The sequence below is a fragment of the Pithys albifrons genome, chromosome 5 (genome assembly GCF_047495875.1).
Source record: "Pithys albifrons albifrons isolate INPA30051 chromosome 5, PitAlb_v1, whole genome shotgun sequence".
Classification (NCBI taxonomy): Eukaryota; Metazoa; Chordata; class Aves; order Passeriformes; family Thamnophilidae; genus Pithys; species Pithys albifrons.
The window spans coordinates 22,479,004-22,496,817 of NC_092462.1; the positions used below are offsets into that span (position 1 = coordinate 22,479,004).

Here is a 17,814-nt window from a genome sequence, read left to right on the forward strand (position 1 = left end):
TCCCAACAGGAGAGTCACTGATAACAAGTAGCTGTGCCCTGGCATCAGCATTAGCACTCAGAAATGGACCTGATCTATGGTCTTTTCACCAAAACTTCCCCTCTATTTTGCTCCAAATTCGTCACTCAGACAGCTTGCAGGATCCCACATACATTCCCTTGGGGTTTACAGTTTACTCTTGCATTCAAATATAATAACGACTCTTTGGTATCCTTTTAATAGCTAGATGGACCAATTCAGAAAATTGTTCTACATGCCCCCTACCCATTTCTGCAAGATTTCTTAGGGTGATAAGGAACAGCCTTACATTAAAAAAAGAAACAAACCAACCAAAAAACATCAAGAAATAACCTGGTGGCAATAGTAAATATTATTCTTCTTTTTAAAACATCTCTGTTGCGAAATGTGCCTTATAGCCACAACAGATACTTCATATAGATGATGGCACATTTATTTAAAAAAAATACCCCAAACAGGTTCATGTGACTTAGTTTCCAAGGAATTTTTCCTCCCTGCTTGCCTTAGCTCATACTGAATTGTCTTTCAGCCTGAACTGAGAATCCTGAGGCCTTTCATGAGACAGGGAAACTCAAAGCCTCTTGTGTCAGGGCCACATTCTGTCCAAGCAATTAGTGGTGTGAGATGACTGCATGGTCACTCATGCTCATTAGGCAGGACCAGTCCGCTTTGTGCTGGTGACCTAAAAAAATGCAGCAGCAGCTTCTTTATCACCACCTTCCCTTCCTTGACTCAAGTAGCATCATGCATAACATGCTTTGGTAACCTTTAAACAGGCTGCTTTGCATAAATTTTTGTCTGTCTTGTGGTTTTGAAGTGGCTAGTAAATACATACTATTCTGCTCCCTTTCTCCAGCCTCAAATCCCACAAATAAATTTCTTCTTGCAGTTTTCATGCAAGAGAAAAGAATGTTTAGTCTATACCTTGTTATTTATGAACATGTATTTTGGGGGAAGAGGATGCTTGAACTTCTTTATACAATGAAGTATTTGTCTTACCGCAAGGGAAATAAAAAACAAAGCCTGTAGTGTATTCAAAACTCTTAATTCTCCAAGGAAATGTATGTTTTCCATCGTAACTAACTAGTATTTGAAATCACTAATCCTAACAATTTGATTTTTGTATGTTTTAATTTTCCATTGTCTAATAGAATCAAGATTTATTTCTGTTTCTGTAAATATCCTCTAAGATGATCAAAAGTGACTGTCATTGTCACAGCTAGGATGATGGCCTCGATGGTACAGAGACCTACTGAGAAAAGTTCATCTCGGGTTTTGTTCAGAAGTAGGGTGATGTTGTGGGAACAGGCAACTGCAAAGAGTAAGGGCAATGTGAACATGCAGATTTTTCATTTTAATTACTAAGTCTTTGAAGAGGCTTTGCATCAGTTAGTGGCTGCAAAAACTTCCAAAGAAGATTTTCTGTTTAAAAAATAAAAAGCCTCAAAAATTTTGTAGTCATAAAAGAGCATTTTACCCAATAATTGCCCTTCTAGATGCCTATCTTTTCTTTAGGCTCTCCTAAGTGGAACAAGATCTTGTAAAGATACAAAGATTTTTCTCCCCATTTTAGTGATAAAGAAACTCCTTTTTTAACATGGGAACCATTCTCTGATGTACTTTGCAGTGTCTGGTCCTTTTTCACCCATTTTTTTTTTAAAGTGCACTTGGAGTCATGAAAATTTTTTCTGTCCAAACAGACGAGATAAAAATCTCTCCTCCACAAATACAGTCTTACAGAAATCCTAACTGTTAGCAGCCCTCAGCTGGTGCTGAACTGAGACACTCACTGACCTCAGGGAAGCTCTGCTGGTTTACACAAAATGAGAGGTTCAGCTGCAAACATACTTTGTGAAGGCCAGCTCTTCTACTTAGAAAGTTCACCTATCTGAGCGTAATCAAATGTTTCAAAACCTAGAGCCTGTAGGCTGAAATTTATTAGGAACAGATGGGGCTAGGTGGCATACACAATTTACCTGTGCACCTAAATACAGTTATATATATTTATAAGCATAAATAAGCCAGCTGGTCTCCATTTCCTCCCTAATGAAAACACCTTTGACCTTCCTGAATTCCAGACCTACACTACCACAACTGGTCTTCATACACACAAGTCATATCTGTTGGCCTTTGAGTCACAAAAACTTTGTGTTGCACAAATTTTCGTTAGTAATTTTGGCTGCGTTCTAGTTTCATGTGGAATAGAGAGTTCATTTTCTTCCTAGTAGCAGGTATAGTGCTTTATTTTGGATTTAGGATGACAGTAATGATGGTAACATACTGACATTTTAGGGTGTTGCTAAGCAGTATTTATAGTGAATTAAGGACTTTTCAGCTTCTCACCTCACTCTGCCAGCGAGGAGGCTGGTGGTGCACAAGAAGTTGGGAGGGAACAGGGGAACACAGCAGCACAGCTGACCTCAACGGACCAAAGGGATATTTCATACCACATCATGTCATAGTCAGTATATACATGGGAGGGAAAACTGGCCAGGGGCCACTGTTCAGGAACTTGCTGGGCATCAGTTGGCAAGTGATAAACAACTGGACTGTGCATCACTTGTTTTCTATATTCTAAGTATTTTATAGTTGTTGTTCTTGATATTACTATTATTTTCTTTCTTTTCTGCCCTATTAAACCATCTTTATCTCAATCCAAGAGATTTTACTTTTCCCTCCACCCACAATTTGTTCCTCCATCCTACTCTGTGCAGGTGGAGTGAGCCAGCAGCTGTGTGGTGTTAGCTACCTGCTGGGTTAAACCACAACAGGCTCCTGAAGGAAGACTCATGCTGCCAGTTAAATAATGGCAGCAGCTGAAATCTAAAGGTCACATCACCTAATATGAAACAACACAGCATTTATAAACAACACAGAGCACAAGTCAGAAGAACTAACTTTTGAAGGTAGGACTATTTCCAGGTAAAGCTCTGTACCCTTGCAGGTAAGTGCATCTCCCCAAATAATATTTCATGGACAGTAAGATATTTCCTTGGCAAAGGTCTTGCATGAGCCTTTAGGCTGGGTTTGTGGGAAGGAAACATGTAGGCTTACATAAGCTATTTCAGTCCAGAAATTCCTTGTGGTTAGTTAATTATATATACTAATAACTTCCCAATGACAGTGTCTGGATACACATACACAGTGTTTGTGTGCATACATATAACAAAGCAATTTAATATTGTTCATGCATTTCAATGTTCTTAAGCAATGACTCACACTTCAGTACAAGTTTTCATACTACAGAAAACTGAGAATTGGGACTTCAGCTTTCCAACATTAAAGTACTGCACTCAGGAACTCCTGTGATCTCTCTAGAGAGAGTGACTTGCTACATATTTTATAGTAACACCTTTGCAAATCATAGCATTGAATCCCTAGGTGCCCAAAGGATGCTGAGATGGACACTCGACACTGATGGCAAGTATCACCACCTACCATGATATGTTGATATGTCTTAAAATACTGACCATCTAAAAGCAAGGCCAAGGAGCCCCTTTGCACAAACACGCACCTTGGGTTGCTGAACATATCCACAGACTTTTTATATCCCCTCAAGGAGATAGGAAAAGAAATAAAAATCTTATCCTGCAATATATCCCAACGTTATCACCTACCTCATAACAACAGTTAGTTGTGCTTTTTATTTTGGGGGCGGGGTCCTGAGCTTAACTGGTTCATAGCTCAGAAGAGAAAACATTCATGAAGGAGCCTGGCATAGTTTTGGAGACTAACAATTTCTTCAGATAGTGCAACAGTCAAAACATTTGAAAACTTATGTCAACTTTAGTGAGTGAATCCAACTGCAGGACAAGGGTAAAAAAATCCCAAAGTGAATATTTTTCAAATTTGCCTTTCAAAATAGTACTTTAGTTACTTTGTTTCTTATTTTATTTCAGAGATTTAAGAACATTACAAAGTAAACAAAAATTGCAAGATGTCTTTTGCACAACTACTTTCTAAGGTCTTTGTTTGGAGCAGGGAAAAATGACTTGAGGGATGATCATAAACATTTTTTTGAATATTCAAGGCCCTCTTCTGAACTAGACAAACCACACACACAGTTTGAACTCTCAAAGATGATTTAATAGTCGCATGCAACCTCAAATATTCTGCAGTAGACAGATGATTGGTCACCTTTTCTTCCTTGTATTTCAATACAAGCTCAAAGCCTTCCCAGAAAGACAGGGCCCAGCACATAACACAGTATCAAGGGTCCCCCAGCACAACATAACAAACCTGGCCTCTGTCATCTTTGGTTTCCCAGCCCTTTGGCCACCCAAATCAGCTGCATAACCAGCTTCTTCTTAGTGTCTTATGCATGTCTTTCAGGCTTAGTATACAATATAGAAACATTCAGACAGATAAAAATAGGAAAACTTTGAAAAAGACAAAGAGTATTGGCACTACAATGCCTTTCCCAATGAAAAATATTCATGGCTGTATTGGAGAAATTGTCCTGTGCCAATGAGAATGGCGCCATTTCGTTAGCTCCAGCATAATGCAATTACCTAATTTTCCCAGCTCATGAATGTGTATGTATTTATTTTTTAATAATAAAATACTATAATGATTTTTAATAACTTTCAGGCAATGTAGTGCAAGAGATTAAGAAAGAACATATGGTACAAGTTGTTTTTGACCTGTGTTTTATCCTTAAAACCCAAAAGTGGATTCAGTATTAAAATCAAAGCACTCTAAGTGTATTATGAAATATTTACAGCTGTTATTATTGCCTGATTTATATGGGCCAGAGACCAGATTATTCAGGCTGGTTTCACAAGCAATATGTCAGTAAACAGGATTTTGTTTAGTAATTATATTAAACATGTCCATATAAGCTTGGAAATAATTATAAACCGTATTTTACTGTACTTGATAAAAGCACTAAGCAACAAGAATTAACGATGGCAAAAAGGTCTTCTCTCATTTTCAATAAAGCTTTCCATGTGAAAATCTGTCAACATGAAAAAGTTACTGCTTGTAATTAAAACCAGGCTTTAGTTCAGTAATATGTTTACATGTTTTTTCCAGAAGGGGGGAAAATGCAATTGAATTACTCTCTTTAAACCCTGTGGTTCATAAACACACAATCTGCTCTGGGCACGCTACTGATGTCAGGAAAAAAAAAAAATCAGGTTCAGCCTCATGACACTTTTGAGAATTTTGTTCTACTAACACAGTGTTGTAAGAGCTGAAGGGAGCCCTCCAGACACGTTCACAGGATTTTTGCAGTGGGTATGTCTACCCGTATCAGGCGTTTCAGCTCTCCTCCTGTCAGTACTTGTACAAGGTTTTGCTAATGGACAGATACTAGCACAGCTATTGAGGCTGAGGAGGTTACAGCAATACTTCACCATACTTGGGAGCATGTCAGTAAGGGACTAATTACCCCTCTGTTCCCAGTTCTCACTTTAACTTACTAAGAGACCCTTTGCCTGTCTCCACAATGGCTTTATAACACAAGATCTGTTTTAAAAGCAGACTTCAAAGTGACTTCTCTGGATTAGACCCACTGCCAAACCAGTTGCTAAACTGTGCCTCTGTGGGTCCCAAGACCACGGTACTAAAACTACAGTCTGATGGATGCTTTACCAAGCAGGCACCATTTTTCTCAACATATTTTTCAACCCTCTCTTTGATGCTATTTGCTGTGCCATGGGTTAACTACAATTTCAGACCATAGGCATACAAACACTATCTTGACACGTTTTAAAGTTTTCACTTTGCTGTAATGAGACATATTTCCTACATAGCCAGGAAAAAACCTTCTTCCATACCAAACTAGTGCTTCACGTGAGAAAGCATCTTATCTTCCATATAAACTTTTCTCAAACAAGGTCAGAATATATTTAATGATAAAAACCAAGCAGTTAAGCAGCCCTGTGCTTATCCTGTATTACAGAAGCCTGTACACTAGATTTGTTAATCTAGCTTTAATTCAGAAACCTGACACTCCCTGCTTTACTTGTAACTAGTTTTGTTTCTTGTTAATGTAACCAGATGGTGACTTCAGTTTGATTACAATTCTCCCTACTTTAATGTGAACTCTTCATTTTACTACTATCAGATGACATTCGCTTTCCTTAATGTACATAGTTTTAGAAAAATTACAGAAGTGCTATTGCTGTGTTACATGAAAAATTCCAATATACATTTAGCTGACATAACATCAGCGGGTGTTTAAATTGGGCTTAGCTAATGGACTTTTAATGTCACTGGGGTTGTGTGCAGTTACTGGCTATTAGCAGGAATGGGCCCTTTCTATAAAAATCACTTTTCCTCAAGTGTGTTGTTTGAACATTCCTTCCTCTGATTTAGTGACTGTCACCAAATACAAAACAAATGCAAGGACACTGGAATCTACTGTTATCTTTAAAACCAACTTAACCTCAGCCTGCCCTCTGCGAGTGAAATTTGTTCTGCATTGGTACTAGTGGATTCGAAACTTTAAAGACAAAAGGCCCAATTTTCCTTGTCTTGCTCCAGTGAGTAAATCTCAAGCAATCTAGTGAAAATAATCAGACAGAAAGTAAATTTGATCAAGATACTGCCATCAGTTGATTTCCCTAAGAGAAAGGATCTTTACAATGAATCCAAATACTGGTAAAAATAAGCTGATCAGTAAAAAAAAAGGCAGATTAATAGCCCACACAATGTCACTTTGCTATTTTAATTCAGTTTTTGTTGCAAATGTTTCTTATAAATGCAAATTTAAAACTTTCCTCTTGAGACCACAAAAATGATAGAAATGTTTATAAAGTAAATAAGTAAATTAGGCCTTTTTTTTAAGTTTTGGAAGGCTTTATCTAATAGCCATCTTTACTACAAAGAACAAACACATAACATTTAAGGGTGGGGCAGGAATAAAAAGAAAAAAAGTTCCATGCAGAAATAGTTCAGGACAAGCAAAGGACAAAGCTTAGCAGCTGAACAGTTTTGCCTTTTCCAGTGCTCATGAAAGGCATATGGCACTTCTCATTCTACTGCCTAAACCAGGATAATAACCACTTTTCTTACCAGCTATCAGGTTGTACTTCTAACTCAACCCTTCGAAACCCATGCTTATAGTAGCAGAGGCCTTTAGTTCAAAAACAACTCAGTGCTAAGGCACGAAATTGCCACATTTGTGTGTAATAGATATTTATGTGGATATCTGCCTACAGATGGCAACATTTGGCTCTCAGTGTTCTTATCTGAAATATCATGACAAAACCCAAGAGAAAAAATATCTGCTTGAAAGAATCTCCCCAATCTGTTTTCAAGTTAGGCACTGTGTTAATCTCTCTACAGGAAAGAGTCACATTGCTACATGTAAGAGAAATAGAAAGCCTTAAAGTTATTTGAATTATTTAGCTTAAAAATCCCCAAACCCCGAACAATCCCACAACAAACTTGCCAGCAAATTAGATGAAATCAAGGCCCATCCATCCTAGTCTCACTCTGCTGTGGCAACAATATTTTTAACACAGAATCAGATCAGCTTCTGATGTGTACTGGCTTTGAAAGTAAAGGAACTGTATTTGTTGGTGGTCATAACCTGGCCTTATACAGCATAAGTCTGTCCTTGGTGTAAGCACTAGGCATTAGAAAAAAAAAAAAAGAAAACAAAACCAAAAGGAAACGGATAGTAAAACTGCCAGGTCCCAGTACTAAACTTTCTAGCTACAAACTTTCTAGTTACTTAGGAACTAAGAAATGAGGAACTTCCTACTTGCTATTTTACATGAGGAAGAGAAGGAAAAGCAGGACTCATATTCCTGCCATCAGAGACCTGCTGCATAAGAAGATTGCTGAATTTGATTCGAGCAAGGGACCAAAAAAGTTACTCTCACCTTCAGAAACTGGTGAGGAAGCAGAAAGGAAGTCCCTAAAGCTATGTTTGGAACGTCTGCATGAAAAGAATTTGTAATGGGGACGATGACTTGCCAAAAACTATTGCAACTTCGGGGCCAAAAGGCTCAGAGAAAAGAACACTAGTATTTCATGAGACAATTCAACAAAATTTTCTGTGAACAGCAGTCAAAGAAGGGCATTCTTCCCCATTTAATTACAACTCTGTTCCTTAAGCAGACAATTCTAGTTTCTACAATCAACTCTGATTTTCAGAAATGAAGTAGCCGCATATAACAGGAGAAACTTTATCTCCTCCTAGTTGAAAGCACCACTGAATTTCATCACTTTAATAAAGGTTCAAGCAGCAGATTTCTATACAGTTTCATCTGAGTGCAGACAACCTGAAATTTCAGTCTGGAGACCTCACTGTTATCCTGTTAGCTCCATCTATTCATTGCTACTCGTGGCCACTCATCTTTTGTATGCATAGAACTGCAGAGTAAGGAGGCAGACACATGAAGTTGTTGATGTTGTAGGGAAAGGTGAGAAGGATACATCTGTGCTAACTCCATGAGCATCTGGCAAAACATAGAGATATACTAATGAAAGAGAAAATTAATGCAGACTAAGACTGTGCATATTTGTACTTGGATAACCCCTGATAATTACCCCGGCTTCAGTCAGTGTAGGTAAATCCAATGCACATGAGAACAGAATTAGTCTCACTTTGCTGTTCTGTCCCACTTCTCACTCCTCGATTTTGGTATGACTGAACTGCAATTAACCTCATTTAGTGAGACTGTATTATTATTTTCACTCACCGTGTAAACTTTCCAGTATAAACACTTATGTTGAAACTGAATAAGATAAGCAATGTATTTAGACAGTAAATAAATATACCATATCATAAATGTGCAGCAGTTCATGTTCCAGCCATTATTTTAGCAAAATTATGGCTGAAATATAGCTCTCCAAGAAGCTCTGAATTAGTAATAATCCTGTGGTGATCACTTTTCACTGTCTCATATGAAATGTACTAAAGTCAAGCAAAGAAACACCTGTGGAACAACTCTCAGTTCAAAGATGTTTCCAAAATGGCTGCAATAGAGTCAACCTCTTTTGCCAGATCATTGAAGGCTTACTTGCACATTTCCTTGTATCTAGCTGATGAAATCCAAGATTTCTTAAACAATTGTACCCAGCACTCAGGGGACTAAGAAAAATGCAAGCTTTCCTTTTCCTCAAAGGATACACCGTTAATCCACAGAGATTACCATTTCAACCTCTCACTCAATATAAGGCTAAGAAATAAAGCTACTTTACTTCTTGAAAATAACTAAAAAGGGATTGGCAGGAGCTACCTGACAAAAAAATGCTCAGCTGTTGCCAGGCCACTAAAATCTAACTGAGCTCCTTCAGCATTATTGTTGATAATGTTACCACAACAAGAGGAAAAAAAATTGATTTAATTGCCTAGGCAACTTCATAGCTTTTATGACTGGTAAGGCAAAAGGGTCCTTTGGAGCCTAAGTCGTTCAGATGAATGAAGTATAGTTGAATAACACAGTGCAGATTAAACACAAATGAAGCAAAACAACCCATGGCATTGATCCCTAGTCCATTTACAACAGTGCACCGGATCTGCTCTTCTCCTTACAATTTGAGATAACGCTATGGATTTCACTGGGCAAAGCAAATCCTTCCCTGGGTAAAGCAAATCCTTCCAAACTGCCTGCTACCAGAAAGTCAGAGCTTCCAGGAAACATCCCTCTTCCTAAGGAACATTGTATACTTTTCCACTCTTCCTTTGTTCTGGTTCCAGCCAGAGCAGGGTTAATTTGCAATAGCCAGGAGGCGGCATGGCTAGGACACAGAGGTTATTGCATACCATGGAGGTTATTCCATACCACCTCACATCATTTTCTGGAGATGAGGAAACGGCTCTCTTCCAGTTCAGCCTATCATGCCAGAGAGAACAGGCAGGTTGTTGGGGTTGCTGTTGTCAGGGGGTTTCCATGGGAATCCTTTGCTTATTTCTTGTAGCCTGTGTAATTATTACTGTTCCTGTTACTGTTAATTTTCTTATCTCAAAGCTGTTTCCAGTACATCTTTCTTATCTCAGCCATGATCTTTACCTTTTGTGCCTACAATTCTCCTCTCCATCCCACCACAGGAGAAGGGGTAGGGGAGGAGGAAGTGGCGCAAGGTTTGGAGCGTCTCAGTGCGAGCACTAAACTAGGGAGTACCATTCCTAAACCAGGATATCCTTCTAAACATATTCCTAGATATCAGCAGATATATACAAACCATCAGTGAGACTCAACAAATACAACATTGGGAAGGTATCTGAGAGCCTTCAACATAGCATTCCCTTCATAGCATCCCTCATTGGGACTGTCAGACAAGAAGGGAGATGAACTGGAGCACCAGTCTTGGGTACTCAGAAGCCTCAAGTTTGCATTTTGGCTCCCTAATACATTTGCCCTACAGCCTTAAGTAATTCCCCTTAGATCTCTCCACAAAACTGTGATAAATATAGCAAACTTCCAAACCCAGCAAGATAGATTAGAGATTAAATAGCTAATGCAATGTGACAAATGAGAACTTTCCATTGTCTCTAGCAATGCAAACATGTAGCAAAACTATCCTAAAAACTTAACTGCAGATGTCCCCAACAGGAGGTATCACCAACTGAGATGAGCATGCACAGCTCTTTGGGTGCTTCTCCTGTCCTGCCTGTGTAGGACACACAACAAGGAAAAGTGAGAATTTGAGGAGGTACTGATGCACTCCAACGTCACATACTGACACAGGACATGTCCCTGACTTGACAGGACTATTGGACTGTCATGCAAGCTAGAGCAGCACTGTCTGTATTTGAGGAACAGCAAAGGTGCTCACCTAAATCCAGTGTTGCCTGATGTTTCCTGGTGGACTTCAGGGCATATCTGGCACCACTGAGAACCTGGGTCTCCATCTCAACTTGCATTACAGTAAAATCAGCATGATATACAAGAAAAAAAAAAGGCAAAAAGAAAAAAGTGAGATCTATAAAGTACTGCTTTTACACCTTAACCAGTGCTTAACCAGGACTGTCAATCAAGTTTAACTGATCTTTTTCACTACGCTGGTTGAAATATATGGAAAAATATAAATTTAATTTTCACTGAACACCTAACGTATTTTCAGAGGGCATAAATACAAAGAGTTTGGTCAGTAAGGTAAATATTTTGGGCTTTGTTGACCTTTCAAATAACTGAATCTTTTCTGGTTTTGATTAAGGTTTCTTGCTTTTCTTTCCAACCTCTCCCTAGCAAATAAACAACAAGGAATCTTTTCTTTTGTTTCGCCCTAAATTTTCCATGTTCATAAAAGTGATATTTTTAAGTGGAACTGTTCTTGCATGAAGCTCTTTCTTTCCCAGCACAAACTTTTAGATAATGTGCCAGGCTATAAAGGGGCTCCCCAAATCCTGATGTTTGATGAGTTGGGAGGAAATCTCATGTTTCCTGCTTAATGTACATGTGATTTGGGATGGAGTCATAAAAGCAAACAGGAAGCTGACTACCTAGGGGAAAGCTATATACAAGAACCTCTGAGGCTACTGAAAGATGGGAAGACCTCTGGCAGCTGTTGCTCACTACTCTGACTGGCTGTGCCTTACTTGTGCATGTTGTTTGTACAAGCAGAGCCAACCTCAAAGAAAACAACTGGAACACGACTGCAGTTTGAGGCTTTCTTGTATCTTATTCAGACTGCGTGCAGTCAGTTTTATCCTACATCTTCACCCTAGAGAGATAATTCTAAACACAATAACTACAATGAATGTTCTTCAAAATGTTTAACAAACCAATCACAAAAACAGCAACAATACTTAATAAATCAGCTTCTCATACCAGCAGAGAAGTTTGGGGTTGGAGTACCTGCAATGACCCCATTAAATTAAACACAGGGGAATAAAGTACATTCACAATTAAGGGGAATTTTGTTGTTCCTATTTGTTCTGTGTAAGGTTCTTTATAACCATTTCCCTTTTAGCATAATTTCAAATGCTTGCTTGCAAATGATGCAAATTAAGTGTTTCTTTGAGTACAGTTTGCCTCCCAGAAGAATTAATAACATTTCCTTCAGACCACCTATTGGATAATGATATGACGGAAAGATCTGGGGATGCCTGCTCACGAGACTGGACTCTACTGAGCACACACAATAAATCACTTAAAACACCACCATTCCTTCAGCCCTTGGAAGCAATCGTCACTGAACTCTGCCTCTGCACAACATTATTCTGATGCTGTGTTTATGGAGGTTATAGCTAACTGGAAAGCCACTGCTCATCTCTTAGTCCTTGCTTTTAATTCTTGACTTATACTTTAAAAGCCCTCTTATACCTCCAAGCTGAAACTGAAGCAAAGAGGGCTAATGAAAATGACAGACGGTGTAATTACTCTTTTCTGGCACTGATGCCAAGATCCCTGCCTGCTAGACTTGAATACCTCCACTGGGTGGCTAACAAGATGTGCACTCCACAAACTAGCACAGCCCTCTCTCCACCCTAAAGGGAGAAAAGAGGGAAAGGGAATGCCATTTTTTCCTATAGAGACATACAAAGAGTTATATGAAATATTTTGCACAGGCAGAGCATCCATTATTACATTAACTGTTTTTTCAAAGATAGCCTTCAGTAACATGATTTCAATGACAAATCAACAATCTGAGCATTTGAGACTCGAGTCGAATGCTCTCTGACTAAATCACAGCAAACAGTTCACTATTTTGAGCAATGCCAATTTACCCAGGAAGTTCTCTTTGCAACAGCAATTCAAACATATTTTACTGGTGAGCTGCAAAAGTAATTTTTGTGCCTTTTCCAGAAAAGGTAACCAGAACTGATTCCTCAAAAGTCTGATGATGTAAAATCCAGAAAGAACCAGAAATCAATAAATATACCCACACACTATAAAACGGGTTGCTCCAAACAAGATTGTTTAGCTGGTAGCATGACATAAATGTAGCTGCACTTTCAAAATATAACTCTCCTTAAGTATTTTATTTATACACAGCACTCTGATTGTATACTGTACAGAAATACTAAATTGTTGTCCTACTCAGCCTGAGCTGCTCTTACCTTCCTTAGGAACTGATGTTGCTTAATATCCTATTCAACTGAACTTGGCAGACTGCACATCAAAAGACCTCTCCTTGATTTGCATAAAATCAAGTATTTACCTGAAAATGCCTAACAAATACAATCCACATTTTCTCCTCTCTTACTGCACAGACCAGCCATGGAAGTGATTTGCCTGGCCTTGGCACAGAGTTGTATTCCTGTTTTCAGATGTATTGTATTTGGAAAATTAAATTAGGAAAATATTTTTAATTTGGTTAATGCTGTTTCCTGTTTCTGAATCTGTATGTCACACACAAAGCTATTCCCAAAATACAGTGAATAACTGGGGTTTGAGACCATTACTGAAGAAAAATAAAGTTGTGCAGTGAATGATCCATGTAAAATGATTAAGTGCAAACATGCACAACAACTGTGGAAATGTCTGGCATTCTTGTTGTACAGAGGAGTGGATGACACTGACAGTAATGCTGAAGAGCCTTCAGAAGGAGATTGTACATGATCTACAGACTTTTTCCATGGCTACTGCAACCAACTGCTTGAGCCTGGAGCCAGAGGAAGAGCTCAGATTCTGACTCCCACATTCCCAGGGAGGAATCCTTCCTCTATGGACAGATCTATCCACTTAATTTTAATCCTGCTTAAACTGCACCTCAGTCAGCAAAGGAAACCTGGTGGCTGCTTTGCTTTCAGTAAAGACTATTGCCATACCAAAATGCTGCTCAGGATGACTATGGACTGCCATATTCAGCCCAAACTCATAAACATCACGGAAATCTGCCACAGTACATTGCTTTAAAACAGATTAATGATCCAAAGGGCCTTATCCATTCACAGCGAGATACTACTTGGCTCTTGCTTTATTAATACAATACTATTACATCCACATGATCAAATACAAGAGGTCCACTGATGCATCAAGATAATTAAGTTCTTTCCCCGCCTTTTTTCAACAAGATGAGTTTAGGTATTTAATTAGGAAATGCATCCCCAAAAGGTTAGTACATTCACATGTTATATTTCACTTTTTCCGCACTAAGCATTTTCAAACTGCTGCTGTTGCTAATACAGACTATGCTGGGGCAAGAAAAATATCTGCACATATGGCTCTTTTACAGTTTTCTTTTTAAATTATCACTTTGATTTAATTAGGTTTGAGGGGTTAAGCATAAAAAATGCACTCTTTCATTGTAAAAGAATAAATGAAACACAACCTCATTAATACGTAGTCCCTTTGGCTTTTCTCTCCATCTTTTACACCATTGTTATTAACTCAAAAACCATGTTTGTCACTGCAGACAGATACTCTGACCCTCCCTTTTGTCTCATCTATGCACCAAAAAGGTGGGAGCCAGAGGAAAAGTGGGTAACACTCTGGGAGGTGGGAAGTGGGGTGGGGTAGGGAAGTAGTAGGGAAGCACAACAGCTAAAACTGTCTCCGCTGATTGAAGAGCCAAAGGAAAAGTCACTCTTTCTGAGATGGCACTGAAATGCCGGGCAGGGGCACAGTTTGGGACATTTAAATTCTCATTCTGATGCAGCTTATCATAGAGTCATAGTGAATGCAGAGAGTTGATTTTGACTTGATAATCATTCTGGCCCCATCCAAGACACTTTGAGAATTAAGGGCTGTCTCTATCATTGTGGCCATTTCCTGCTCTCTCCTGATAACAGCGGAAAAATACATAGCCAGTTTCAGATAAGAAGATAAGAAATACTAATAAAACAAAAATTGTATTTAGGTCTGCTGAGAAGCTCACAGGAGGGCACCGAGATACAGTGATATGAATCTGCCAGGGAATGTGGGGGGTCAGTCCACCAGCTACTCAGTTAATAAATTCATTTTCCACAAGGCAATGGAAAAGAAAAGCATGAAAGCAGATGTCCCAGCAATGCTCATACCTTTTCTAGCCTGCTTCAAAAGCTAAAGATAGTTGAGCAATGGAGATGAAACGTATTTATTTTTAAAACATGTAAATAAAATCGAGGGAAACTTTGTCTGGTGCTATATGATGAGGAAACTTCCTGAAGAGGGCATAGTTAAACTGTTGATTCATTGCCTCACTGAAGCACCATATACACATACATACACCCATAAGGATCCCCACCATACACATCAATCACAAAATCCCTCAGCTCTGGGAAAAATGCCAAAACCAGGTCTGCACCCAAATTCTGTGCCTGGTCCTAGCAAATGGGAAATAAAAGTATACATGGGAAAACAAGTCCAAGACAAATAGTTATATCCCAAGAACATTCCCTGGCTTTTCCACTCTGTTATTGAAGTTTATCACACATTGCACACTGGGAAGTGTTGCTGGAGAGCTCCCTGTCCCTCTCTGGGTAGGTGAGCACACCTGTGTCCTATGACAGGTCCCACACATGGCTCACCCTTTGCGGTGCAGGCACGGGGATCTGGCTCCTCTCCCCTCATGGCATTTCTGTTACGAAGGGTAAGCATGGAAAGGAGAAACCATCCAAGAGTGTGAGCTATGCCCTGTGGCACTGAGATGAGCGCTCTGAAACAGCCGAACGCAGGGGGTCCTCTCTTCCCCACTCAGGCCATCTGTCATGCAACCTCGCATATCCTGCTAGCAGAGGAGGCAAGCTCCTTTCCACTCCAGGTCCATCTTCTTAAACACTCCCCATCTACACAGACTGATATGTACTCATTGACATCTAGGTCTACATACATATGGTACTATTAAAACCTTTAAATACAAAACATCAGACCTGTCCTATCTTTAACATGAAACAAATCAGTGAAAGAAAACAGTATATAAGACACAGGTGAAATGTGGCAGGATGTATACGAGATTTTTGTTCTCTGCTACTTCCTTTTTGTGACGAGATTTCTGATCTTCCTGTGAAATAAATGCCCATGAAACAAATGCAAGGGGATGGGACTCTGAGGATGGAGTAAGTATCAGCAGGAAATGGATTAGCACCATTACGTGTACAGACATGATTTTCAGTGTATCCAGCCCACCAGCAGCTCTCAAAAGTCTGCCAGGAACACTGGGCATCAGAGCAACTAGCACTGCGCGTTTGTCAGAAAGGCCACAGAGGAGTGCACTTTGGAATGGCTGGGTGAGTGCACTTTAGAACGGTTGGGTTAGAGCACAATCTCAGATCTGTACAGTTTTCACCAGTACCTTTCCACAGAAATGACACCAGGAAAACCAAGAATTCTTATACTTGCATTATGCTGGCAAGTCCAAATCAAAACTTTGGTATGTATTATTACTTCTTGATTACGTATAAGGAAAAAAACCAAAAAACCCCAAACAAAACAGCTTCTAAAATTCCTTTTCTCTTCTTAGCCATATAACTGGGATTTCCAAATGCTGTAGCGAACTCGCACATCCTTGCTGTATGCAGCTCTGCCCACATGCAGCAACAGCCTTTCTCTCCAGTGCTCCACAAAACCAACACATTTCCACATTAGGTCTAACTCCTGGGAAGAAAGAAGAAAAGCACCGAGAAAGTTTGTCCAGCATCAGCTTGCAGGAGAAAAAGCCTCCTGCTGTGGCTGTGTGGTGGGTGGGTGCCACACTGAGCCAGAGCTCTTTGTGATGCTCTCAAACATCCCTAAACACGGACTGAAAATCAGGACAATGTCATTTGGAAAGCGGAATTGATATATACAGACCACAGGGAAAGCAGATCTAGATGTACTCCAGAATCCCCGACACGGGAAGGGAAACAAAATCCCAAAACATAAACACAGAAAGACGGTAACTCCCTTCGGGTATATCATGTTTTAGGCAGGAAGGAGAGCGTGAGGGGCGATGGGGGGTTCAAAAATGACCGTCGAGAGCAGAGCCCCGGGGCACGGCTGTGCCGCTGCGGAGGGACACCCGCCCCGCACCTGCCTTTCCCACGCATCTAGCCAGCCCTCCGGGGCGCACCGGCGCCCCTCCACCGGCCCGGGGGGCTGTCGACGGGGTTCCTTCAGCCCAAACTTCCCAATCCTGTTCTCGTGCCCGACCTGAGGACGGAGGGTAGGGAAACGACTGTCCGGACTAGGCTCAGCACCGACAAACTCGACTCGGCCACTGCGACCAGACCACGGCGGGGGTCGTGCATGCGGGGGAATGCACTGCTTGCATATACAGACGTAGGAAAAAAATCCCAATCACTGGATAAATTCGTATTTCTAGCCCGCACTCGGAGGATGCCCCGACCCTTCCATCTATCCATTACCTTACCTTGCGCCGCGGAGCTGGGGCGGCTGGCTCCCAGGACGGCCAGGGCGGGGAGCACCACGGTCTGCAGCAGGTATCCCAGTCCCAGCCCGCAGCGGGCCGCCGTCCCCTCCAGCCCCTTTCCCATGGCCAGGGCAGCGGAGGAGTCGCACGGAGACGCGGAGCTTTTCTGTGCCGCTTCGGCCAGCCCCGTCCCACCGCCGGGCGCGGAGCGTCGAGGAGCCCCCGCGGGGCACTCAGGGGGCGCGGGGGGCGGCGGACCAAGAGGCTGCGCTCGCACCGGGGGCACAGGGGCGCTGCATGGCCCCGCGGAGGGGCGCGGAGCCGGCAGAGCGCTGCTTTCTTCCCGTGGGCTGCTCGGCGCGTCTGCCTCCACCCCGGGGGTGGGCGGGGGCCGGGGCCAGGGCCGGGGCTGGGGAGAGGGGGCTGCGCCGGCCGCCTGCGATAAAATGCGAGCTGGAAAGAGGAGCAGACCCAGAGGGAAGGGGGCGGGGGAGGCTGGGAGCCACCCGCCGCAGAACCGGCCCCCTTTCGCCTCCCCCGCCCGCGCCCCCTGCGCGCACACCCGCGGGCACACTCGCACGCAGATGCTGGTGCACACACGTGCGCGCCTACACACGCACA

General features: G+C 41.3%; 1 protein-coding gene across 2 annotated transcripts in view; it reads right to left on the reverse strand.

The window, feature by feature from the left end:
• UNC5C (unc-5 netrin receptor C) overlaps positions 1–17,353 on the reverse strand; it is a 258,693-nt gene extending 241,340 nt beyond the window's left edge. For both annotated transcript variants that reach the window (XM_071555887.1, XM_071555886.1), the window contains exon 1: positions 17,194–17,353. In XM_071555887.1, the coding sequence (XP_071411988.1) occupies positions 17,194–17,317 (124 nt within the window). In that variant the 5' untranslated portion in view covers positions 17,318–17,353. The remainder of the gene's footprint in view (positions 1–17,193) is intronic.
• Between the last annotated feature and the right edge of the window lie 461 nt (positions 17,354–17,814).